The 26,551-nt window shown below is 42.1% G+C and overlaps 1 protein-coding gene across 1 annotated transcript in view; it reads right to left on the reverse strand.

Annotated features, from left to right (window-relative positions):
- The window catches only part of ARHGAP35 (Rho GTPase activating protein 35), a 160,580-nt gene that overhangs the window by 36,949 nt on the left and 97,080 nt on the right, over window positions 1-26,551 (reverse strand). Inside the window, exon 3 of the mRNA XM_036746981.1 lies at window positions 24,313-24,457. Within this exon, the coding sequence (XP_036602876.1) occupies window positions 24,313-24,457 (145 nt within the window). The remainder of the gene's footprint in view (window positions 1-24,312; window positions 24,458-26,551) is intronic.

The following is a 26,551-nucleotide window of genomic DNA, read 5'->3' on the forward strand; positions in this document are numbered from 1 at the left end:
GAGCTTTGCAAATTTGTGAAGGCAATCCAAGGCCTGTTCTTCCTCCTGTCTCATTCTGTCTGGGCCCAAGCTAAATACCTGTACTGTCTTTCCTAGATCTATTCACAGGACAAGCCCTGTAAAATTATCCATTTGTTAGTATGTCATAATCTAGATAATTGGTTATGGATCACTTCGAGCAGGTTCTGTAACATTCCTGGGCTTGGTGTGATGAGCAGGATGTCATCCTTAGTCAGGAGCACCTGCAAGACCTCACCATCTATCACGGCAAATTCCTCTTCAATGTGGATTTAGTGCTGGATAACTTTCATTACACTAGTGAATTCCTTTACAACATGTATATCTCTCTTTTTTATGCCTCCCCTGAGATTTAGGATAAAAACTGTATAACAAGACTGTTTCTGTTGTTTACGTTTCAAGGAATCTTGATTAATATGATATATTGAAGACACCTTGTTGGAAGAAAACCTTTTAAGGAAGCATTCTGCTCTACTAAATCAAAGTCTTTTTCATATTCAACAAACAATAAGCACAGTGGGATCTCATATTCAACATTTTTCAAGAAAATGCAAAATGATAAAGATGCAATCCATCACAGAATACTGCCTACAAAAAGCACACCTGTTTCCTACCAATACCCTCCCTGAGTACGCCCTTAATTTGTGTACAGATGAGTTTCATCAGGATTTTGTAGAGACTGTAAAGTGGGCATACATGGAGGTAGTTGCTGATGTTTATCAAAAGCTTTTTTGGGGGGGGGGATTATTATGCACCAAGGTCCGGTCTTTTCCATGACTTTGGATACTTTGTGAATTGACACATCAATTGCGTAGCCTCTGACACGTATCTCTACGTATACTTTATCCAATCTGGATGAATTTCATAATTTTAATCTTTTTAGTGCCATTCCCAACTCTCTCTTAAGCATGTTGCAGGCTGTGATGTTTGAGTGTTCTTAATATTTTTTTTAAAAATTTACTTTTAACATTTCAGTTCCAAATTCTTTCCCTCCAGCCCCTCTCCCACCAAGTGAGAAGGCAAGCCACATATCAATTATACATGTGAAGTCACATCAAACATATTTCCACATTAGTCATGTCGCAGCAAAAGGTAAGAAAAATAAAGTAAAAGAGAATTTGCTTCAGTCTGCACTCAGAGTAGATTGGTTTTCTCTCTGGAGGTGGACAGCATTTTCCATCTTGGGTCCTTTGGAACGGTCTTAGAACACTGTATTGATCAGAGTGGCTAAGTCATTCACAATTGATCATTGTACAATACTGATGTTACTGTGCACAACGTTCTCCTGGTTCTGCGCACTTCACTTCACATCAGTTCATGTAAATCTTTCCAGATTTTTCTGAAATCATCCTGCTTGTCATTGCTTATAGCACAATAGTATTCCATGACAATCATACACCACAACTTGTTCTGCCATTACCTAACTGATGGACATCTTTTCAATTTCTAATTCTTTGCTACCACAAAAAGAGCTGCTATAAATACTTTTTGTACATATGAGTCCTTTTTCTTTTACCTCTTTAGGATACAGACTTAGTAGTAGTATTGCTGGGCCAAGGGGTATGCACAGTTTTATACCCTTTTGGGCATAGTTACAAATTGTTCTCCAGAATGCTTGGACCAGTTCACAACTTCACCAACCACGCATTAGTGTGCCTATTGTCCCATGTCCCCTCCAACATTTATTATTTTCCTTTTCTGTCATGTTACCAATCTAATAGGTATGAGGTAGTACCTCAGAATTGTTTTAATTTCATTTCTCTAATCACTGGTGATTTAGAGCATTTTTTTTAAGATGACTACTACAGATAGCTTTGATTTCTTCTGAAAAAGTTCATATCCTTTGACAATTTATCAATTGGGGAATAGCTCTTCTTTTTATAAATTTGGTTCAGTTTCCTATATATTTGAGAAATTAGGCCTTTATCAGAAAAACTTGCTGTAGTTCTCCCCCCTCCCCCCTTTGACTACTTTCTTTCTAAATTTGATTATATTGGTCTTGCTTGTGCTAAAACTTATCTATTTTACCTCCTTTGATTCTATCTCGTTTGGCCGTAAACTCTTCCCTTCTCCATGGATCTGATAGTAAAATTTCTAAGGTCCCCTAATTTCCTTTCGATATATCATCCTTTATGTCTAAATCATGTGCCCATTTTTTTATTATCTTGGTGTTTGGTGTGTACCAAGCACACCTAATTTCTGCCAGACTTTTCCAGTTTTCCCAGCAGTTTTTGTCAAAGAGTGAATTCTTGCCCCCAAAGCTTGGATCTTTGGGTTTATCAAACACTACACAGCTGTGCTACTTTACTGCTGTGTACTGTATACATAATCCAGGGGTGGGGAACCTGCAGCCTCAAGGCCACATGCCTCTAGGTCCCCAAGTGCAGCCTTTCTGAGCTAGTACTAGATGAGTACCCTCAATAGTGAAAAGTTTGTTCTAAAAATCTTTGCAGATCGTTTCCAATTTTCTTCTGTTAGTTCTTCCATTTTCATCCACAAATGCCTTCAGAATGACTTTGTTTAGCTGATTCTCTTGCCAACCTTTCTTTAAACTGATTTTATCCCTCTCTGCAATCCCTTGCTTTAAGAGTAATATTGTTCAGAATACATCACTTTTCTTCCTAAGACTTTACAAGCAAATTCATATTCTACACCAGTCAGGAATTATTGGAATGACCTCCCCATTTTTAATTCTTTACCTCATCACTACCTCTGCCTCTCTGATTGGAGGGTGAGGCCATGAACTCCAAAGCTCCACTGAAGGAGAAAACCTAACTCAGACATCTCATTTTTCACATGGCTGCAGCTTCAGCCTTCTCCACTATGCCCTCCACCCCTTTTCACTTTCCTTTTGTGTATGGTCCTTCCTACACTAGATTAGAAAATACTTGAGGACAGGAACTGTCTTTTTTTTGTTTTTTTGTATCCCCAGCACTTAGCACAGCTCCTTGCACATAGTAGGTGTTTAATAATACTGACAATAATGTTACCATCCCTCTCCACTTGGCAACTAAGTCAAGTGTTTGCAGCTTGGCCGTAGCTGAAGATGCAGAAAAGAAAGCTCTTGTCATCAAAGTCTTTGGCTCTGTCAGGACAGTTTCCTAAGGGTCCTCCCGCCCCATGATGGCAGGGACTGTCTTATTTTTCTATTTGTATCCTGAGCTTAGCACAGTGCTTTGTACACAGGTACTCGGACTCTTGGTCTCCTTGTTATGCCTTCTGCTTGACTCATAGTTGTTGTCCTATTTCTTATCGTTCTTAATTATTTTCATTTCTACCCTGAAGTCATACTGCATCACAGTGTATGTTGATTTAATTTGGAGAATGATATCAAGTTCTTCACAGACTTTCTCTATTTCCTCATCCTCTACAACCCAAGATGGTTTGTAAGGTGCATATGTTTTGCAATTGTCTTTGTTCAATATTTATCACGAGCACTCCAATAAGAGATGACTAAATGTCCAAAGAAATTATGTTTCTTGCCGCCTTTGAGAGTACAAGAAAACCAATCCATCAATCTCTGCCTTTTTTTGATTCTCCCCAAAGAATACCTGTGAGCCTTTTAGCTGCAATTTCTTTCTTCCTTACAGTTTCATTTATGAGAATGTTAGGAATGAGACAGAGTGATTCCATCAGTCTAACCATTCTCTGGCCACTGGACAAGAGCCTCACATTTAGAGTAGCAAGAGTCAAGTTAAAGTTTATAGACTTGCTAAAAAATGTGATTCTGAGAACCCTCTGCTTCCTGTTCCATTACCACACTAAAGGCCATTTTGTATTTTTCTTCTTAAGTTGTCACTGCCAAAGAATTCATCACTGACTGACCCACCAGAACCACATTCAAAGCTTGTCTAGCCAGGTAGAACTGGCCGAAGTGTGTACTACACTGACACAAACTTGGGGATGGCTAGGCTTCCCGTCCAGGGCCCTCACAAAGGTCGTGTCACCAAAGTCTTTGGCCCTGACAAATGGATCAACACAAGATTGTCAGTGGAAATGACATTCAAGAAGAGGCAGGACCATCTTCTTTGCCAGTGTTCTAGGATCCTTTCCTAAGGGTCTCTCTCCCTCTCCCCACGATAAGGGCAGGGACCATCTTATTTTCCCATTTGTATCTCGAGCTTAGCACAATGCTTTCTATATAGGCACTTATTCATCCCTTCATGACTGGAGAAAGATCTGGAGGTTCATAGTGCACTGCAAGCTCAAGTCATTAGGGTGATGTGGCAGCCTTCTTGGGTTACATTAAGGGAAACAGAGCTTCCAGGAAGAGGGAGGTGATATTTTTCTGGACTACACTCTGGTAAGACTAGATAGGGAATGATGTGGTCAATTCTGGGCAACCTAATTTGAGAATGACTGTGGTAATTTGTAGAGCATCATATGAAGGCTGTTTGAAAGACTTAGTAACTCTGATCAACACTATGCCCATTGCAATTCCAAAGGACTCAAGATGAAACAATGCTATCCACCTCCAAATGGAGAGCTGATAGATTCAGAGTATGGATTGAAGTATATTTTCTTTCCTTTCTTGGAACATGGTTAATGCAGAAATTTGTTTTGCATGTCTGTACATATTTGTAATGGGTTTTATTTTTCTTGATTTCTCAATGGGTGGGGGAGGGGGTAAGAAAAATACAGAACTGAATATAAATTGAATTAAAAAAAGATTGGTTGAGGAAAAAGGGCTATTTAGCCTGCAGAAGAGGAAGCCTGGGGATAATGGGACCCCTGACCATTGTGCCATTGGTGCCTCCTGGGGACAAACGGAACAAGTGTCACCCCTAACTGCATGACTGCCCTTCAGATCCTTGATGACAGTGACCATGTCCCCTCTGAGTCTTGCCTTTTCTAGGCTAAACATCCCTGAATCTAATGGAATGGTCTGCAGTCGTCTCACCACGCTTATCATTTTCTTCGGAGTATGATCCAATTTCATGTCGTTGTTCAAATGTGTCCAGAGCTGAATGTTTAACAAGGCTTCAGATGGGCTCTGCTCAGGGCAGAGTCCAGTGGAACTACTGCCTTGTTATTCTGAATACAAAGCTGTTAAACCCAGTATACTGGCTTTCTACCTCAAGGGTTCAAGAATTGTTATATGCTCTTTAAGATGTACTAGTCAAACATGCCACCGGGAAGTATAAACTGAACTTTCACTGTTTTTGGTCCACTGAGGCAGACCAGGTCAGCTAATGCTATAATCATGCGTAAAACCCGCTTGCTTAATTTACCCACTGTTCTCAATCAGGATTCACGCGCTGTATATGACAGATGAGTTAGAGACATGGTGAAATGAGAAATAATTTAATTAAGCATTTCATTTCCACACCAGGAAATCACAGAATTCTTGGGAGATGCCACCACAGGAAAAGCAAAAACGAGTCATTGTAATCATTGGTACAGCAAAGCGATCAAGTCTAACACTGATAAGGAAGAACAATCTTGGATAATAAAGCCTGGGGTTACAAGGTCAGGTGCAGTTTAGCTGGCCCAGTGAGCAGATCTGACTCGCAGCACCACTGATTCACTCCTTCATTCATTCAATCGACAACCCCTGCCTGTTTGCCCTGAGATGCAAAGATAAATGAGGATGTGGTCTCTGCCTTTTGTCTGGAGAGAGGCTTGGACAATGATAAATAACACCAACGAAGGGGAATATAACACACTGAAATCAAAGAGAAGAGGGCAAGGGAGAGAGGAAAAAGAGAGAGGAGGAGAAAAAGGGAGGAGAGCAAGGAAGGCAGGAAAATAAGGAGGGGGAGAGGGAAAGGGGGAGAACAAGAATGTGGAGGAGGAAGGAAGGAAAGCAAGAAAGCTGGGAAAGAGAAGGAAAGGCTTCCTGGAGGAGGTGGCAGTAGCACTGGCTCTGGACAGGTAGGCTGTCAACAGGGAGCCAAGGTTTGGAGCACTAAATGGAACACAGGGCACAAAATGATTGGTTTAGAGATGGAAGTTAGTCAATAAGCCTTTATGAAAGCTTTACTATGTGCCAGGTATTGTGTTAGAGTGCTGGGGATAAAGATACAAAGGGTAGAGCAATCCCTACTCTCAAAGGGTTTACATTCTATAGGGTGAAACAAACACACTGACAAGCATATGCAGAATCAAGCTAAAAAGAACAAACACAAATACATACGGAACAATCTGGGGAGCAGGAGCTGGAGGGGTCAAGAAAGGCTCGTGTAGAAGGAAGACAGGGAGTCTAAGAGATAAAGGTTACAAAGGATTTGAGGCATGGAGACGGACTACTGTGTGTGAGCACCAGAGGCCAATCTGGCCAGATTATAGAATGTGGGATGGGAAATGATATACAATGGAGAGGACACTGGAGATCACCGAGCTCAAATCATATCTGAATTCCCACTAAGGATCCCTGATGAGGAGGCATCCAAGGCCCTGCTTTAAGACTTCTAGAAATGGTAGCTCCTCAGGCAACGTATTCCACTTTGGACATTTCCTCACCTAATTCTTAGGAAATTTTCTTGAAATCCGACTCCCCAGAATTTGGTCCACCAACCTGTGTTTTTTTTTTCTTCTGGCCCCAAAGTCAGTCTTATCCTTTATTCACATAATACTTCTTCAGATATTTGAAGAAAATGATCTCTTCTACTCCAAGTAAGACATCTCTATCTATATGACGTGGTTCCAAGTCCCCTTACCATACTGGATACCCTTTTCTGGACACTTTCCAGGTCATTAATAACCTTCATGTGACAGCCATAAGTGAGCAAAATATGCCAGATGGCAGATGACCAGGTCCATGGACAAGAGAATGATCATTTCCTTTGTTTTGTACCCTATGCTTTTATGAAGTTAACTGAAGATCACTGGGTTATATTTTGTTATTTCCTAAGGTTTAAACATCATCCTTGCAAGCCTGTTCACACTAACTCTCTGAGCAAACTCTTCCACCAGATTTGGAAAATACAGGGTCCAAACAAGTAAGGTTTTACTATATTATACACATGTAGTTAAGGAGGGTTAGAAGGGCTTCAGGAAGGAATTCTTTACTTCACCATCCCTCATCTGGCACCACTGCCGCATTACAAACAGTTTTCAAACGAGAGACTAAAAGAATTGACTTGAGTCTTTCTAGGGCCAACGAGATCCAAGGCAGGCAAGCAAGGCTGCTTTCAAATCTGCTGGAGAGGAACAGAATTGGATTTGAGGTCACGCCACTCCCTTCACCGGTGAGAAAAAGATCCGACCTTTCAGCAGCTCCCTGGGCCCAGGAAGTACAATGCCTAAACCTAGATTAAGTTTCTTTAAACACTCTGCTGCTTGCCTCAGCCCAAATGTTGGCTCCTAACACCTGAGCCAGAAGAAAACCTTTTCTGCGGCCAGGTGGGGAAATGACAAACAGATCACATAGCAACAACTGTGCTTCTAGCTACTGAGAGCTCTGAACTGAGCACTGCAAGTGTCTTGAAAGAATAAACCGTGTCTGGGTTTACACAAACACATAAAAACTGTCTGGAAGCCACTGAGTTTAAGTAATGCACCTCAGCTGAGAGGAGATGAGAGAAAAATGGGACATATAGGGTATGAACAGCTGGTCCTGCAGCCTTTAAGAGTGGGATTCAAATCAGATGCACCACATCATTTCAAAGCAACCAGCCCCAAGAGCCAGAGGCTATGTAAAAGAGGTGAGCCTACCTTGAGACTGAAGTTCTCATCAATCCCTTTCCTTCCAGCCTGAGTCTTGTTATTAACACTGTTGCAATCAGGCTGGGCTAATTCTCCTCCCGTAGCTGGGTCATGGGCCTCTATTCCAAGCTACCGAGACAGCACATGGTGGCCTGGTGTTTACTGGGGAAATAACACAAAGGATTCCTATCCCATGCTGGCTTTGATGCTTACTCCATAAGCCTGGGCTTTTTCGTGCTGACCATCCAAGGCTGTGAGAAAGGCTTTCTGACCTGCAGCATGTTATCTGTGGGCAAGCTCTCCATTTCTACCTGATGTACCTGCTGTACTCATCCCCCTCAAGCCAAATCTGCCACTGATGCTGCTTCCCAAACAAAGACTTTTGATCTAATGACTGTCCCTCCTCCTGACCTCCCTCTGACATGCTGCCATCATTAACAGTGAAAGAAGGCAGCCTAAGGAGCTAGCGCAGGAAGAAGGTCCCAGCTCCAAGTCCCCAGAAAGAAGGCCTGGAAGGCCACAGAGGAGCTGAGCCCGCATGCTGTTTCAACAATCTGGCTAGCAGCTTCTGTGGGGGTGTAAGATCCACCCATAGCCAGCACCCAGAAAGTTGCCAACAGCACAGGTTCTTTTGATCTGCTTAACTAAGGAAAGCAAGGTGAAGGGGTTGACAAGTTTACTTTAATTCAGCATACAAATATCATTCACTTAGTTCAGGGGAAGAGACCAGCACACTGAACTTCAGAGCAAATTGCAAATAAATTACAAACATCAACAGACAGACCAAATACAGATTCATAGTTACCAACATCTAGGTTCAGCCCGGGAGCTCAAAACAAGGGCTGGCCCAGAGTCACGTGCACCACCACGGCTGTGGGGAAGAGCTCCAAAGAATAGACAGCCAACCCCTGGTTTTATATCTTTTTCAGGGTCAGGGGTGAGTCACACATGCGACTCACCCACATGACCTAGAATTGTCACAAAGAGGAGACTTAAACCCACGTGGTCTAAAAGCCTCTGCTGTCCCAGACATGTAAACTAGGCCCTCCCCTGGAGTTAGCCCCACCTTGGGCTCCACCTTAGTGGCCAATCCATACCCAATCCACAGTAAGGCTCAATGAAATACACTGAATTACTCAAAGGGAACAAACCAAACTGTTCAAGGGTACTTGTTGAACTAAGTGCTAAGGAGCCTGTTTTGCTTACCAACACACATGCTTGCGCCAGGTGAGGGCACAGCTATACCATTTTGTCTTCAAGGCTTTCCCTTCTAAGCCTGCTCAAATCCCCATTCTAACATGGATACCCCTGATGCCTCGGGGGGTCCACTGGATGAGCTAGCAGCATGCCCAGGGGGAATAATGATAGTAAGTAATATTATCCATGGTGGCCCAGAGACAGATCAGTGCAACATGTCCCAGCTAGAGGGGACTTCTTTTGGGTGAGCTATCCGTTACTGAAGGTCTTAGAGCAAAGCTGCGATGGCCACAAATATAAAGCACAGAGGGAAATTCAAGTTTCTACAAGCAGCCAAATTTAAATTCCCTCCCAGATCAGAGATTCTAAGATTCTACAGAATCCCAACTACACATGACTAAAATGCTCTTTCAGCATTCCATCCTCCTCGCTCATGTATCACAGACAGATGTTAGCCCAAGACTCCCAGACTGCAGCCACTATTAGGGCCTTTCAGACAACACAGATTCCTTTTAAGGTACCAGGATCAATGAAGCTAAAATGAAGAGAATCTGAAATACAACTGCAAATAAAGGAAGCTGTGGTGTAAGAAAAAGGGCCCTGGAATCAAGAGACATGGATTCTAGCCCCCACTTTACCCTGGACCTGCCATGTATGGAATCTTGGGTGAGACTCATCCTCCTCCTGGGCTTCAATTTCCTCATTTGAAACCTAGGTAGAAGATGAATAGATGGCAAAGGTCTGTTCCTGCTCTGAAATTTCTACCAGCCCTGACATTCTACAATAAGTGACATTTTTCACAGCACCTAGATTCTCTCACTGGAGCCTTACGACAGCACTGAGGTAAGTATCACAGGTATAATTAACCTCATAAGGAAATGTAAACTGAGAGAGGGCAAATTTTTTTTTCAAAAGTAGCACTGTCAAAGATATAGGGTCTTACATCAAATTTTAAAAGGTTATAGTGGATTCCTAAAAGAGAAATTTTTCTCTCTACATTTATCCCCAAATGCCCTTTCTAAGCCAGTCTAAAAATATCCACACGCTTCGAGAGACCTCCAGCCTTATTAATAACAACACAGACTTTGAAGTTTTTGGAATGAAAGCCTCACTGTTAAGGGGAAGACAAAGGGATTGGATTCCCATATATACAAGAAATCAGTGCTTGATTCCTTGATCCAGTCCCTATAATATTAGATAATGTAAGGCCCTATGATAGGCATTGGGGAAGTGCTAAGACAATAAGTCAAGTCTTTCCCCTTCAAAGGAGGGGAAGGAATAGAAGGATATCTGTGAATAATTGTAACTTAAATTAGAATGTGTTAGATATGAGAAGAGCACAAAATGCTAGGAGATCAGATGAGGAAGGGTCCATTCCAATTAAGAGCATCGGAAACACTCAGGCCTTCTAGCATTAATTGGACCTAGAACAGGTCAACAGGGGGTCAGGGGTGGAGGAAGAAAGGAGGACATGTTAGGAATTAGGGACCGATGTGAACAAAAAAAAAAGCACATGTAGGAACATGAAGGATATGCTAACTGTAGAGAATCAAACAGTTTGGGTGAAGTGGATGGATGAATATTCAAAGGTATTCCCAGTCTTTGCTAAGTTACAGGACTAAAGCTATGTGTGGATGGTGGGGGAGACAGAAAGACAGTGAGAAAATAAAGGAAGGGATGGTGGGGAGGAGGGAGCTGAGATATGCAACATGTGTTTCAAGTTCTTCTCATTATCTAAAGTAGTCTGGTTGCTTTCAAAAGTGAATTTTCCCTTCTATGGGTACCACCTAAATGCCCTAACAAAACTGTGGCTTGCTCAGCTATATATATATAGCATGGTCTCAATATGCTGGTGCAAGCAATGCAAAGCAGGGGCCTCCTGTCCATCTCAAGCTGCTCTGTCCAGAATGAACCCTATCTGCAAGAGGGTGGAGTTCAATCTTCCACCCCATTTTAAAGAAATGATTCACAGAGAGTTCAAGTGACTACAATTACATCAAATATCAAGTGGCCAGCTGAGATTCAAACTTATGTCTTTCTGACACCAGATCTAGTGCTCTTTACACGAAAAGACATACCACCTCCAAACAGAATGATCCTACTGGGTGTGAAAAACCATTAACAAAAAGATTAGCTTCTAATTTGGGCAAGGCTGATAATTCTTTTCCATCAATCAATAAACATTTATTAAGTGCCTACTACGTGCCAGGCATTGTGCTAAGAGCAGCATTTTCCAAAACACCTTAAATAAGGCCAGATTCTGACACAAAAAAATACTTTTTCTACATGGAAAACTATCTAATAAGGTATAGGCACTTACCTATACCTCGGCACTGGCCGACTCTACTTATAGAAGAAACTGTGAGGCAGGTGGACTGGCCAATGACAAAAAAGAAGTCTGTAGCTTCCATGTGACTCTCTCATGACAGCTGTAGCAGTTAACGTGACCTACTACTTTGGTGCTCCTGAGTAAATGGTACTAAGAGACAGCAACTAATATTCCATTAGCATATCATGCAAAAAAGCTTGTCCTTGTGTCTGGGCCAAAGGCACCTGAAGATCAATATGAATATAGATTTATACACCTGAGATTTCAGAGCACGAGCCAGCATTAGCATCTATTCAATGACCAGAAACTAGAGAACCCAGGAAGCAGGTTCCATCAATTTACTTGTTGATTTTATGGCCATAGTTAATCTGTGGTGCAGTATCTTGGTTTCTACAGAATGGACGAAGGCATCTTCTGTGGAGTGGCAGAGTTCCCACTTCGTCCCTTCCAAAAGGGGCTGGCAGTGCTTCTCAGAAAGCACAGGAGGAATGCCAGCTGAAGTGATGGGACCAGGTGCCATCTTCAACACACATGGATTAAGAACAATGACTAATCTAGGACAAAGAGAACATACATAATAGACCCTCTAACTTTCACTGTTCATAACACACGCAGTAGACCCTCTAACTTTCACTCTCCCCGCTTCTTCTATGCCTGACCCTCTACAGTATGGAGTTGGTAAGTAGTGAGACACCAAAAAGAATAACGGATTTAGTTGCAACAGGTGTGTAAATTCTACCCCTCTCTGGGCCACAAATTCTCCCACCTATAAGGGGCAGGCATAAAGGTAGTAGTACGCAATTTTTAAAATCTGTAAGTAGCAAGTGAGGAAGGCATCTGGTAAGGATTTGATTACAACGCTCCCCACTTTGTGCACAGAAGACTTCCAGGGTACAAACAAAAGAACTGCTTCAATATAAGACAGATAAGAAGCAGATGAGAGCCAGTCAGTCAATCAATAAACATTTATTAAATGCTTACTACATGCCATGCACTATGCTAAACACTGGGGATACAAAGAAAGGCAAGTGACAGTCCCTGCTCTCAAGGAGTAAACAATCTAATGGGGGAAACATTATGCAAATGACTATGTACAAACAAGATATATTCAGGATAAATAGGAAATAAACAACAGAGGAAAGGCACTAGAATTAAAAGAGATAGAGAAAGGCTTCTTAGAGAAGATAGTATTTTGGCAGAGGCTTAAAGGAAGCCAGGAAGGAGAGATGAGGAAGGATATCATTCTAGGCATAGGGGGCAGCCAGAGAAAATGCTAGGAGCCGAGAGAGAGAGTATTTTGTTCAAGAGAACAGCCAGGAGGCCAGTGTCACTGGGTCATAGAGTACATGGAGTAGGGTGTTAAGAAGACTGGAAAGGTAGGAGTGGGTCAGGTTATGAAGGGCTTTGAAACCAAAAAGACCATTTTATATCTGATCTTGGAGGCGACAGGGTGACACCTGAATTGACTGAATTGGGCAGGGCTAAGTGGAGGGAGGGCTGACATGGTCATACATGCAATTTAGGAAAATCGCTTTGACAGCTAAGTAGAAGATGGGGAGTTTGGAAGGGGAGTGGGTTTGGGGATGAAAGACCATGAGTTCAGTTTTGGACGGGTTTGGTTTGAGATGTCTTAACGGGCAGCTGGAGACACTGTAATGGCAAGCAAAGTAGGATTTTTTGCTGGATTGAGTTATAGCCAGTCAGTGTTACAGACATGCAGAGAAGTTAAGGAAGGATAGGCAGATCTGAGAAGCATCAGTATAGAGATGATAACTGACTCCATGGGAGCTGATGAGATCACCAAAGGAAAGAGTACCAAGGAGAAGAGAAAAGGGCCCAGAGCAGAGCCCCCAGAGACACTCATGGAAGAGGACAGACAGATGAGGAGTGACACTGTGGACCTGGGGGCAGCAGTAAGAAAGATGCCAAGCTGCATATACAGTGGAAGGGACCTTTCCAGAGAAGCACCTAAATGTCCTGTCTCCCTTACTGGAAGGAGAGATCCCTGAGAGCAGAGCCTGTTACTGCCTTTGTATTCTCATTGTCAAAGCTTAGCGCTGTTTTTTCACTTCCTGATGGCTTCATTCACCAGATATTGATCTGATGGCAGAGAAATGGAGCTGTAGACAGAGTAGGGGAAGAAAAATCAGTATGGAAGTAGCTCCTGGAAAGCAGAATCAGAGAACAGAGTCACTATGAGATACAAAGCTGTGATGAAGAAGAAAAATCCCAAATTTTCATTCACTCAGAAAGCTGGAAAGGGCATTAGATATCATCTCATGCAACCATCTTGTTTTACACATGAGGAAACTAAGGTAGACTTTGTCCTACCTAACCAACAGATATAAACTAAGACACTGATTAAAAAACAACAGGTGATAAGACCAAAAGCCTTTTCCCCAAGACATAAATGGTCATGGGATATAAACAGTTTCCCAGAGAAGAAAGGAAAAATCTTCAGTCATATCAATGGATGCTGCAAATCATTAACCAAAAGAGAAATGCACATGAAGACAACTCTGAGGTTTTACCTCACACCCTAAAAATGGGCAAAGATGACAAAAAAGGGCAATAGTCAACGCTGGAAGGGAGGTTAAAAAATGGGCCCACTGATTCACTGTTGGTGGAGCTGAGAGCTGCTAAAATCATTTTGGAAAGCAATCTAGAATCATGCAAAGTAATGAAAAGGTTCATCCTCTGACGAGAGATCCCATTACTAGGTTTAGACCCCACGGAAGCCATATACACCAAAATACTTATAACAGTACTCGTAATGACAGCAACGAATTGGAAATGAAATGGATGACCACCAAATGGGGAATGAGTAAACACACTGTGGTCCATGAATGCAACAGAATATGACTGTGCTCTAAGAAATGACAAATGTGATGAACACAGTGAAGCATGTAAAGATCTACGTGAACTGACACAGAGAGAAGCAAGCAGACCCAAGAAAACAATATATACAATGACTATGACAATGGAAAGAAGGACTACTCATACACAAAAGTGAATGTTGCAGAACTGGACCAAGCATGACTCAAGAGAAGGGATGTCAGGGGACACTGCCAACCTGCATCCTTGGAAAAGGTGGAAGGTACACAGAGCATGGTGCACATCCTTTTGAGAATTTTCAATGAACTGATTGGTTGTGCTGATTTTTTTCCCTCTTATTTTTTCTTTATTTCTTTTATCTCAAAAAAATACTATTTGTTACAGGAGATGGTTTTCTAGGAAAGAGAGAGATAAGGGGGAAAACCATGATGTAATAAATAAAAGACAAAATAAAACTTATTTTAAAAAACAGACCATAGCAGAACCTTTTCTAATACAAAAAAAAAAAAATAAGAATTTCACTGGCACAGAGAAACACCTTTGTCCACTCTACTTACCATTAGTATGCATGAATAAAATGTTTTGTCTTTCTGAAATGATCGTCAGTCGTGATAGGAATATGTGGTTTAAATATTTCCCATTTAGGTTATCCTTTGCTCATATTTCTGTTACTTATTACTATTTCAGAGATGTAGTCAACGAAAGACACGTCTGACATAGCTGCCCCTTTTTAGACCCGTATACAATTCCTTTATGCCCTAAGCACAAGATCAATTTTTCTAAAGGCCCAAAAGAAATGAATATTCTCTAACATTTCCATTTAAAAGTCATCCTTAGTCAATCAAATCTAGTATATCCAACAATTACTTCAGTTTTGGATTTTCCTTCTTGTTTACCTTGGATTTAACATTGGATTTATCCATTTCTGAGAGAGGAATATTGATTTCTGCTAATGTCACTACTATTTCCCAAATTTTGGCAATTTCCTCATTTCACTTTTAAGAAATCAGTGACTAGGGCATTTGATGCATAATCTCTCATTACCATCATTTTTCCTAGTCCAGGGTATCTTTAAGCATGATATTATTTTCCTGTTTCCAGTTTTATTGGCTTTATTAAAAAGAACAGTTATCTTTACTGACAGCATGACTGAAACTGTTGCTTTTAAAAAAAAAGTTGCCTGAATAATAATAGATTTCGTTCCATGCACTTATTCTTCATGTTGACAATATGTTTAAAGTATATTTTTGCTGTGTGACAAATTACTACGTTATGACATGGTACCTGTAATGCTTAGTAACTGTAGAACACTGGGCCAAGTCACTTAATCTCTCAACTTAACAAGATGTAGTGAATAGAGTGCTGGTCTTGGAGTCAGGAAGACCTGAATTCAAATCCAGCCTCAGACACTTAACTAGCTGTGACAGGTTAATCACTTAACCTCTGCCTCAGTTTCCTCAATTGTATAATGGGGATATAATAGCACCTAACTCCCAGGGTATTGTGAGGAGCAAATGAAATAACATTTGTAAAGTGCTTAGGCCAGTGCCTGGCACACAGTAGGCATTATAGAAATGCTAGCAATCCTTGTTATTATCTTCATAGGCAAAACAGAGGAGTTGAATTAGATGGTCTCTAACATTCTTCCCAGCTTTAGTTCTACGATCTTATGGTCCTGATACAAACCAGGGGGAAAAGACAGAAAGAGATGATTGTATTTGTAGGAAGGAGGAAAGCAGCCAGTAGGAAGGGAGAAAGGGAAGATTAGTGAGAGAGTAGAGATGATAGAGGGAAATCTGGTGGAGAAGATAGGATGGAATGGGATCAACTTGGGTATACAGAGGGGCTGCCTTGGCAAGGATAACTACTTCTGCATGTGAGGTGGGGTAAGGAGGAGAGAGTGGCAGAAGACTCACTCAGTGACCTCTCCTCCTTTGAAGTTCATGCTATTCATCTCTACCCCCGACCACAATCCTTGGAGCTGCTGTCTATAGAAGCCCAGGTCTTCTCTTTGTTAAATGACTTCAGTACTAGGCTCACAATTTTTCTCTCTTCCTAACTCCTGCTCTCATACTAGGAGACTGCAAACATACATACTGACTCTCTCTCAAACATCCTAATCACTCGGCTTCTCAACCTCCTCACTCCCCATGACTTACCTCAGTCACACAAAGAGATGGTAACTGATCCTTCCATCACTTACAGATGCGCCACTTTGATTAAACTGTGCCAAACCTCACCCTCGGATCATTCTCACCATCGAGGAGCCTTTGATCCTCAACTACACAAGTGCTGCTGAACAAAGGTGGAGAAATCATGGCACCATGCAGACTGAGGCCATTACAAATTTATGTTACACAACCTCAACTAGGCCCTCATCCCACTGGCAATCCTTCTACACCTTCCTTATCAATACTCTCTCCTGCTCTCCACAAAGGCTCTTCCAAGCCTTCTCATCCTTCAAACCTCCCATGGCTACCCCTCCCCCTTCCACTCAACAGGGAACCTGGCCTCACATTTTACAGAAAAAAATTGAGGTCACTCACCATGAGCTCCCTGTTTTAGCTTCTTCCTCAACTCCTATCACTCAAATGCCTTCGGCCATTTTCTCCTCCTTCACCCGTCTCACACAAAGAGAGGTGACCATCCTCCTTACCATGACCTGTCTGCACAAGCATCTCCTCTAGCATACTGCCTCCTCTGTCATCCCCACTCTCTCACTTCTTTTCAATCTCTCCCTCTCTACTGGCTCCTTCCTACCTGCCTACAAACATGCTCTTTTCTCCTCCATCCCCCCAAAACCCTCACTTAATCCTTCCAGGCAGGCGAACTACCATCCTGTATCTCTTCTGCCTTTTTCGGCCTCCACTTTCTGTCCTTTCAGTCTCTTCTCGGGCCCTGACAATCTGAATTTGAACTTTATCATCCCACTAACACCGCTCTCTCCAAAGTTACTAAGCATCTCTTTGCTGCCAAATCCAATGGCCCTTTCTCAACATTCTCCTTTGACACTGTGGATCTCTTTCTCTCTCTCTAGGTTTTTGGGATGCCATTCTCCTCTCCTTCTCCCCCTACCTGTCTGACTGCTCCTTCTCAGTCTTTTTTGCTAGATTTTCATCCAAGTCATACCTGCTAACAGTGTGTGTCCCATAGGACTTTGGGTACTCTTCCTTTCTCCCTCTTCTCTCTAGGTTTTCAGGACATCACCCTCTTAGTTATCTTCCTAGCTATTTTAGACCAGTCCTTCTCAGTCTCCTTTGTTGGATATGCATCCAGATTGTGCCCGCTTACCTTAGGTGTCCCTCAGAGTTGTACTGGGCCCTCTTCTCTTCTCTATGCTGATAATTTCATCTGTTCCTGTGGATTTAATTACAATCTCTATGCTGTGAACTCTCAGGTCTATCTATTTTACCCTAGCCTCTCTAATGACTTTTAATCTCACATCTCCAACTGCTTTTCAGACATCACAAACTGGATATCCAATAGATATCTTTTTCTTTGATTTTATTTTTAGCACCAATTTATCTCCTTCCTTTCACACCCTCCCCTACTCAATGAGAAGGCAAAAACTAAAATACCCATTAATATACATGAAGACACACAAAATGTATGTCTGCATTAACTACCTTCCATGAAAGAAGAAAAAAAAAAGAAAAATATGTTTAGATCTATACTCTAATGGCTCTCTATCCAGGGATGGACAGCATTTTTCATCATTGTATCCTTTGGAATTGTGACAGATCACTGGATTTGTCAGAATCACTCTTTCACAGTTGATTATCTTTACAACGTTGCTGTTGCTGTGTGAACTGTTCTCCTTGCTCTGCTTACTTATTTTGCATCAGTTTATAAAATTCTTCTCAGGTTTTTCTGAAGCTACCTCCTTTATCATCTCTTACAGCAGAATAGTATTCCATTGCATTAATATACCATAACTTGTTCAGCCATTCCCCAATTGATAGGCATCTTCTCAGTTTCCAACTCTTTGCTACAATAAAAAGAGCTGCTATCAGTATTTTGGTATAGATGGGTTTTTTCTTCTTTCTTTGAGGCACAGACCTAGGAGCAATATTGCTGGATCAAAGGAAAGTAATCTAGCAGAAACTAGGCACAGACTAACAGCTCAAACACATACCAGGATAAGCTTAAAATAGATACAAGATTTAGATATAAAGGGTGATATCATAAACAAATTAGAGGGGAATGGAAGAAATTACCTGACAGATCTATAGACAGGAAAGGAATTCATGAACAAACAAGAGATAAAGGTTCATAGGAGGTAAAATGGATAATTTTGATTACATAAAATAAATCTTTGCAAAAACAAAACCCATGCAGACAAAATTAGAAGAAAAGCAGGAAACTGGGGGAAAATGTTGCTACAAGTTTTTCTGATACAGGGCTGATTTCTTAATTATATAAGGGACTGAGCCAAATTTGTAAGAATAAGAGCCATTCCCCAATTGATAAATGATCAAAGGATACGAAGAGGCAGTTTTTGGCGAAAAAAATCAAAGCTATGAACAGTCATATGAAAAAATGCTCTAAATCACTAATAATTAGAGAAATGAAAATTAAACAACCATGAATTACCCCCTCACATTCATTGGATTGGCTAAGATAACAGAAAGAAAAAATGACAAATGCTAATACCACTTCTAGGTCTATATCCCAAAGAGATCATAAAAATGAGAAAAGGACCTACATGAACAAAAATATTTATAGCAGCTCCTTTCGTGGTGGCCAAGAATTGGAAGTTGAGGGGATGCCCAGCAACTGGGGAATGGCTGAACAAGTTGCGGTATATGAATGTAATGGAATACTATTGTGCTATAAGAAATGATGAGCAGGGTGATATCAGAAAAACCTGAAAAGAGTCATGAATTGATGCTGAATAAAGTGAGCAGAACCCGGAGAACACTGTACACAGTAACAGCCACAAGTGCTATGACTAACTTTGACAGACTTATCTCTTCTCAGCAATGCAAGGATCTAAGACAACTCCCAAAGATTCATGATGGAAAATGCTGTCCACATCCACAGAAAGAACTATGGAGTCTGACTGTAGATCTTTTTTGTTGCTGTTATTGTTTTGTTTTGTCTCTCCTTTCTTGTGGTTCCTCCCATTGGTTCTAATTCTTCTTTACGACATGACTAATGTGAAAGTATGTTTAATATGAATGTATATATAGATACAGACATCAGATTGTATGCCATCTTGGAGAGAGGGGAGGGGAAGGAGGGAGGGGAAGAAAATTTAAAACTCAAGTGAATGTTGAAAACAAAAAATAAATAAATTTTTTTAAAAATGAGAATTAAATAAAATTTAAAAAACAGAAAAGCAAAAAGAAAGAAAATGACAAATGCTAGAGAAGATGTGGGAAAACAGGTACACTAATGCACTGTTGGTGGGCCTGTGAACTGGTCCAACCGTTCTGGACGAAAATTTGGAACCATGTCCAAAAACCTATGAAACTGTGCATATGACTCAGGAGTATCTCAACTAGATCTATATTCCAAAGAGATCAAAGCATAAGGATCCAGTAGCTATCTCATACTAAATATATCCAAACTGAAGTTGGTATCTTTTCTCCCAAACCATCCCCCTTCCCTTCTCTATGACCATGGAAGGCAACACCATCCTCTCAGTCCCTCAGACCTCCCCAACCTAGGGGTCTTCCTGCCTCCTGTCTCTCCCCATCCAAGCTGTTGTGAAGGCCTGTGGATTTCACCACTGCAACATCTCTCCAATATGCCCCTTCTTTTCTCTGATGCTGCCACCCCTCTGGTGCAGACCCTCATCACTTTATGCCTAGACTACTGTAATAGCTGCTGGGGGAGGGTCTGCCTGCCTTAAATCCCTCCCTACTCCACTCCATCCTCTATTCAGCTGCCAAACTGATTTTCCTAAAGTGCAGGTCCAATCATGTCACCCGCACCACCACCCCAAATGGCTCCCTATTGCCTCTATTTCTAGATGTAAAATGTCCTCTTTGTCCTTTACAACCTGATCTCCTTCTACCTTTTCTGCCTAAACTTTCTGACTTTACATTCCACTAGGTAACTGATAAGAAAAGAGTCCCTATTATACACCAATTGTTTATGGTAACACTTTTTGTGTTATCAAAGAACCAGAAACAAAGTAGATGCCCACCAACTGTGGAATGAAGGGGAAGAGAAGGCAATAAGCATTTATATAGCATCTACTATGTGTCAGGCACTGGGATAAGTGCTTTTAAAAAAACTATTTCATTTGATCTTTCCGGCTTCTTTGGGAAGTAGGTGCTATAATTATCCCCATTCTAGGCAAACAGTGATGAGGTGATGTGCCAAAGGTCACACAGCTGGTAAGTGTCCGAGGCCTGATGTGAACTTAAGCCTTCTGACTGCAGGCCTAGCACTGCCCCCAATGTGCCACCAGCTGCTTCTGTTGCTCTCTAAATAAACCGTGGCGCAAGAATGAGATGGAATGTTATTACGTGGTAAGAAACAAAGATTATCCAAATACTTCACAGGTGAAATGATTTCCCAAACTTGCTGCTTCCAGAAGGCTGGGTCAGCATCCATGACAGACTTACCACTGCTCAAACAAGCTTTTCCCAGACCTCCTTACTAAGCAGGATGCACAGGGAAGAAAACTGTAGCAGTTAGGTGGGAAAGAGAAGGGCTAGATAAGTACTGATGCAGAGGCCGGCTGGGTGTCAGGCATGTGCCTCAGACACTTGGGAGATGACAGAGAAGTCATGCTGAGCCTCCTGAGTCTCAGATTCTTCAGCTGTAAAATGAAGGGGCTGCGTTTGATGCCCCTAAGATCCCTTCTAAGGTAAAATAGATGGTCCTATGAAATAGGACCCTTTTCAGGGAGAATCATCACTGTAATGGGAATGGGTAAGAGTTTTAATTAAATGACTATCTATAGGCCTAGGGTATGAGAACAAGTATACCCTGATTCATCAAAATGGAGACTGAAGAGGACAAGCTCTTGACATTATGTTCCTTGGACAACCCAATGGGCTTCAGCAGGAGGAAGATTTGGAAGGTCCCTGCAATGGAAGCCTCAAGAACTAGATCATAGCCATGGATTCTCCAATGACCTTCTTTGGCAAGATGGCCAAAACACACCCACCTTGGTGCCTCAGTTTCCTCATCTGTACAATTAGGGAATTAGAGTATGTAGTCTTCAAAGTCCTTTCCAACACTCAGGTTCTAATTCTGTCACCTTTACAGCCTTGGCGCAGAGCTCTCTACAGTCTGACTGTCAATGCTCTTGCCCAGCTCCAAAGGGAGCCCATGAAACCTGTAATAGGCCACTACAGTCAGGCCATGTTTAGTAATACTGCATCATTTTTTATTATGTTGGATTAGAGAGAAAAAAAATAGGCTATAAATCTCTCTACTTGTTCATGCAACCCCATTCCATCTATCTCCTGCAGCAGCCTTTCCCCTCTTGTCATACCCATTCTTTTACTTCTCTTTTAATTATTTTCCCTTTATCCTGCACCCAGCTTCTTTTGTATATATTTGTTTGCATGTTGTCTCCCCCATTAGACGGTAAGTTCCCTGAGGGAGGGTTTGCTTAGCACAGTGCCTGGCACATAGCAGTCACTTAATAAATGTTGACTGACCGATCTTTGCTGTGTTAGGCTGGTGGCCAGTTAGAATAAGCCTATGATCCTGAACCCAGTTCCATAGGATCTGAATGGCACTTCCTTAAGGAAAAGGCCTGCAAGGCTCTGGAAGCAACAAGTGAAAAATAGGGAAGGACAGAATTAAAAACCAGAAGTGAGAGAAGAACACTGCCTCACCAATCGCAGGGGCTTTAGATGAGCGAAGGCTCACATGCCAAATGATGCCCAGCTCCTAGGCAGCTTTGTCTTCCTTTAGACACTGACAGAGCTGAAATTTACCAGCACGATTCAAGGGGATCAAATTCTTTTGGACAAAAAGCTATCCCTTGTGCATGGATCTAAACATGACCAAAAGACTTTTCCCCAAGACACAAGTGGTCATGGGATATAAACGTTTTCCAGAGAAGAATGGAAAAATCTTCAGAATCATATCAATGGATGCTGCAAATCACTAATCAAAAGAGAAATGCACATCAAGACAAGTCGGAGGTTTCACCTCACACCCTGAAAATGGGCAAAGATGACAAAAAATGGCAACAGTCAACGTTAGAAGGGAGGTTAAAAAACAGGCCCACTGATTCACTGTTGGTGGAGCTGAGAACTGCTAAAATCATTTTGGAAAGCAATTTGGAATCTTGTGTGCCATGACAGGTGAAGCAGACCAAGAAGCATGGCTTGGCTGATAGGCTGGTGCACTGCTGCTTTTCCTCCATCATACTCTGTGACAAGGGATAGCTTTCCAGAGGAGGGGATGAAGGGGATGTGGAGAAACAAAAGGCATCAATATCGATACTTTTCAAAGGAATCAGGGAGCATTTCAGGCAGAAGGGACTTAGAACCCCAAATGTCACAGCTGACAGAAACTACAAGTCCAGAATGCCAGAACTAAGAAACCAGAGAGCCCAGCACAGCTGTGCTGGGAGATGATCACAGAAGCTGGGCACCAGGTCTGAGGACACAGAAACTGGGTTCCAACACTGCCTCTGGCACTCACTCTCTGAGCTCAGATAAGGGGGTGCGAAGAGGGGACGACTTACCTGCCCTGGGCCTCAGTTTTCTTGTAAGGACAAGGAGAGTGAAGGAGGGAGGAGAAAAACCAAAGCAATCACAACTGGATGGTGCAAATTATTATGATCAAACATAGACTTAAAGAAGAGCTAAGAACACACCTGCCCCATTTCCTCAGCAAGGTGGGAAAGCCCAGAGGTCAAACTTGACAGAGAACGTCAGACTTTTTAAGATACTGATTAGTTTCACTGAACTTATTCCCCACCCCCTCTGTTTTGGCTCTTTATTATTGGAGATAGAAAGAAAGTGGGAGTAGAACAGTATAGTAGAACAGGACAGTACACTGTGCATACTGTTACATGTAATCACCATCAATAATAATTAGTTTTGTTTAAAAAAAATTTTTTTAAACAAGTTAAGATTCCACCTGAAAGGACTGGGGGATGTCTATGGCATGTATAAAGGCAAAAGGAATTTTTTTTCAAAAGTGGTGTTGTGGAGTTTTTTTTTTAAGGAAAAGAAATGGAAGTATCAGATGTAGATGGCTTTCTGAAGGATACATGTAGCTGAGAAAGGAAGATAACAAGCATTTATAGCATCTACTATGTGCCAAATGCTTTATAATTATCTAATTTGATCCTCACAACAACCTTGGGAGGCAGGGATTAGTTTTATCTTCATTTTGTAGTTAAGAAAACTGAGGCGGAGATAAAGTGACTTGCCCAGGACCACATAGCTATCATGTGTCTGAGGCTGGATTTGAACTCGGGTCTTCCTGACTCCAGGCCCAGCACTTAGGGTAGTGAAGGACCCAAATAAGGTGGGAGAACAGAAATCTCTAGTGGATCCAACTAGCATAATTCTTCCAGCTCCATCCAGTAGCATGTGAACAGGAGCAAGAGAAGGAGATAGTCCATGGTAGGGAATTGGCAAGGTGTGAATGATGAAAAGACCAGAAAGTGAGGGATTCAAGAATAAAAAAGTGTAGATTTAAGTTAGTTCTTTAAGGAGTGAAGATAGGAAAGGTGGAGGGGTGGTGACCTGGAAAGATCATGAGGGTGGAGTTCTGTTGGGTGAGGCCAGCTGGGGCCCACAGGAGGTGTGTGGCAACCTCTCGAGTTGAGAATACCTCCCCAGCCCCAGGAAGGGGTCCAGGCAGTGTTCTTGTGAAGGCTAGACAGTAGGAGAAGTAGGCAGGCCTGGCCCTTGCCCAGTACAGGCAGAGAGCAGTGGCAGCTCCAGCAGGGACCCTAGCTAGACTCTTCTGGCTTCCCCAGTAACGTCTGTCCCCAGTCCTCTAACCATCTTCTCCACTTCCTTGGATGTGAAGTTGAGAAAATTCCTGAATTAGAGAGCTGGGAGCTCACACAGCTGGAATGACAAGAGATGAAGGACTGGGGCAATCGAAGTGTTTACAAGGGTCACGAGTATGGCCTGGAGATGGCCCTCCTTAGCCCTTGGCATCTCCCATCTGCTGGCCCTGTCTGACTTGTAGACCCTCACCACCAGCAAACTGGGAAGCTAGGGAACAGTTCACAGCACGACAGAGCAGAGAACTCACAGACCTGGTAAATACCTTATGACATCGGTAGCTGTTCCTCAAGGATCCTTTCTTTACCACTGTGATTAAGACCAAGTTAATGCTCTTACCTGTTGCTTCAATGTATTCGATGCATCTCTCAATAAAAATGGGAATAGGCTTCTCTGGAGTTACTACGGTGTTTAAAGGAACCCCAAAATAGTTACTTTCCCACGTCGTCTTAGTGATAGATGGCCGGGGTTTAGGCTTTGGTTTCTGTTGTGGAAGAAAACAAGAGCACGGTGAATATTGAAAACTGTAAAACCCCAGGCCTTGCAGTGGGCCCCCTTGTATCCAATTTCCCACTGTGGGGCTCTAAGCTGGCCAAACAAGACCAGGCCCTTTTCTCTGACCCCCTGCCAAGCCCTCCTGGTGCTGTGTTTATGCTCCTGCTCTTGTCTGAGGCAGGCATGGCCTCCTGTCCATCTCTGCCTTTGGACAGTGATCTTCCTTAGCCAGCAAAGAGCACTGTTTGTGCACACCTCTGCATCTGCTACATGGCCTATCACGCCTACTCAATTGTAATCGCCCCAAGAATGTGGGCCATGGCACAAGTACTCTCTGCATACAGCAGATGTTAATGTTGATCAAGTTAAAAACAATCTGCAAAAATCTCTGTCCATAATAAGACAGAGAACAATGAAGATGATGCAGAGATACTAAACCAGACAAACACGTTAACTTGTTCCTTCCCTGACTCTCATTTCCCCCAGTGTTCAGGTCTGGCTAAAGTAAACTCTGGGAAAATGCTCAAGTCTTAACACTGGCAAAAGCTTGGCACCACAGAGGCCAATTCCCCACGGGTAGTGACAATGTGATTACTATCTCCCTTCTTTATCAAAAGATTCAGTGAAGTAGTAAACAGGAAGTTTTCCAAGCCACCCACACAGATAATGGGTACTATAACTTTAGAAAAGTTTTCTATCTTAAAAGATAAAGAACAAAATTGAAAACAAACTGTTTCCTTCTTTTATCAAATGCCAAGTAAATGTATAGCTTCTCAAAAGGCAGGCAAACTTAACTGAAAGCACTGCCAAAGGAAAGTTTACCACTGGAAATAGAGAAAATGGGAAAGATTCTCTGTTCATTCTTCAACCACTGTGGTTTCCTACGTATTTTATGTGCTCGATATTTATTCCCAAATAGTATGAACAACACTCTCCCCCACAATTTTAAGCACCATTCGATTTACAGAATCCTATATTCTAAGAAGTGGAAGGGATCTCCAAGGTTGTCTAGCATAATCAATCAATTACCAAGCATTCATTAAGAGCTTACTATGTTAAAAACACTATACTAGGACCTGATACAGAGAAGGAGATGAAAAATAGTCTCTGTTCTTTAGGAGTACACATTCTATCAGAATAAGCAGGGTTCCGTTCTAAAACATTCTGGACAGGTGGTCATTACCCCTGAACTTGGTTACATCCAATTTGGTCATTAAGTCAACCTGAAAAACATTTACTACCTGCCTGCTATGTATAGAATACCAGCAGGAAATCCTCCTCTCAGTAAGTTCAAATTTCCCTCTCTAGATCCAATGGCTCCATATCCAACTTTGAAGGTCAAGTGGAATAAGTGTGATCCTTTTTCCATATGACAACCCTTCAAATATTTGATGATGGCAAACATGTCTGTATTCTCTAAGTCTTCTCTTCTCCAGGCTAACCATCTCCAGTTCTGTCACTTGACTGTGAATGACATGGCTCTGAGTTTCCTCCCCACTCTGCTAGCCCCTCTCTGAATGCACTCCAATCAACACCTTTCCCCAAAATGCAGCCTGCCTTTCCCCCAACCCAGCTCTTCAGCTGTGGTCTGACCAGGAAGAGAACAGGGGGTTTCACCTCCTTTACTTGGGACACCAGATTTCAATTAAGTTAGCTCAATCCCTCCTCCCTCTATCACCACCCCATGAAGCCTATGCTGTGCCAAGTACTACAAGAGAATCTGAAAAATAAGGCATTATCTCTGCCCTCAAAGAGGTAGCATGAATGAATACTTTTCATCTGTGTAGCTACACGTCATGTTCTGCAACGCTTAGAAAATTTATATTTTTTCAGCTCTGAACAGGCATGGAAATTGACAAAAATGGGGGCAGCTAGGTGGCGCAGTGAGTAGAGCATTGGCCCTGGAGTCAGGAGGACCTGAGTTCAAATTCCACCTCAGACACTTGACACATGTACTAGCTGTGTGACCTTGGGCAAGTCACTTAACCCCAATTGCCCTGCACCCCCCCCCCCCCAAAAAAGGAAATTGACAAAAATTAGGTGACATATCAGACTACTGTATCTATTGGCATCGACTAGCTCT

Source organism: Trichosurus vulpecula, chromosome 2 (genome assembly GCF_011100635.1).
Source record: "Trichosurus vulpecula isolate mTriVul1 chromosome 2, mTriVul1.pri, whole genome shotgun sequence".
Taxonomy (NCBI): domain Eukaryota; kingdom Metazoa; phylum Chordata; class Mammalia; order Diprotodontia; family Phalangeridae; genus Trichosurus; species Trichosurus vulpecula.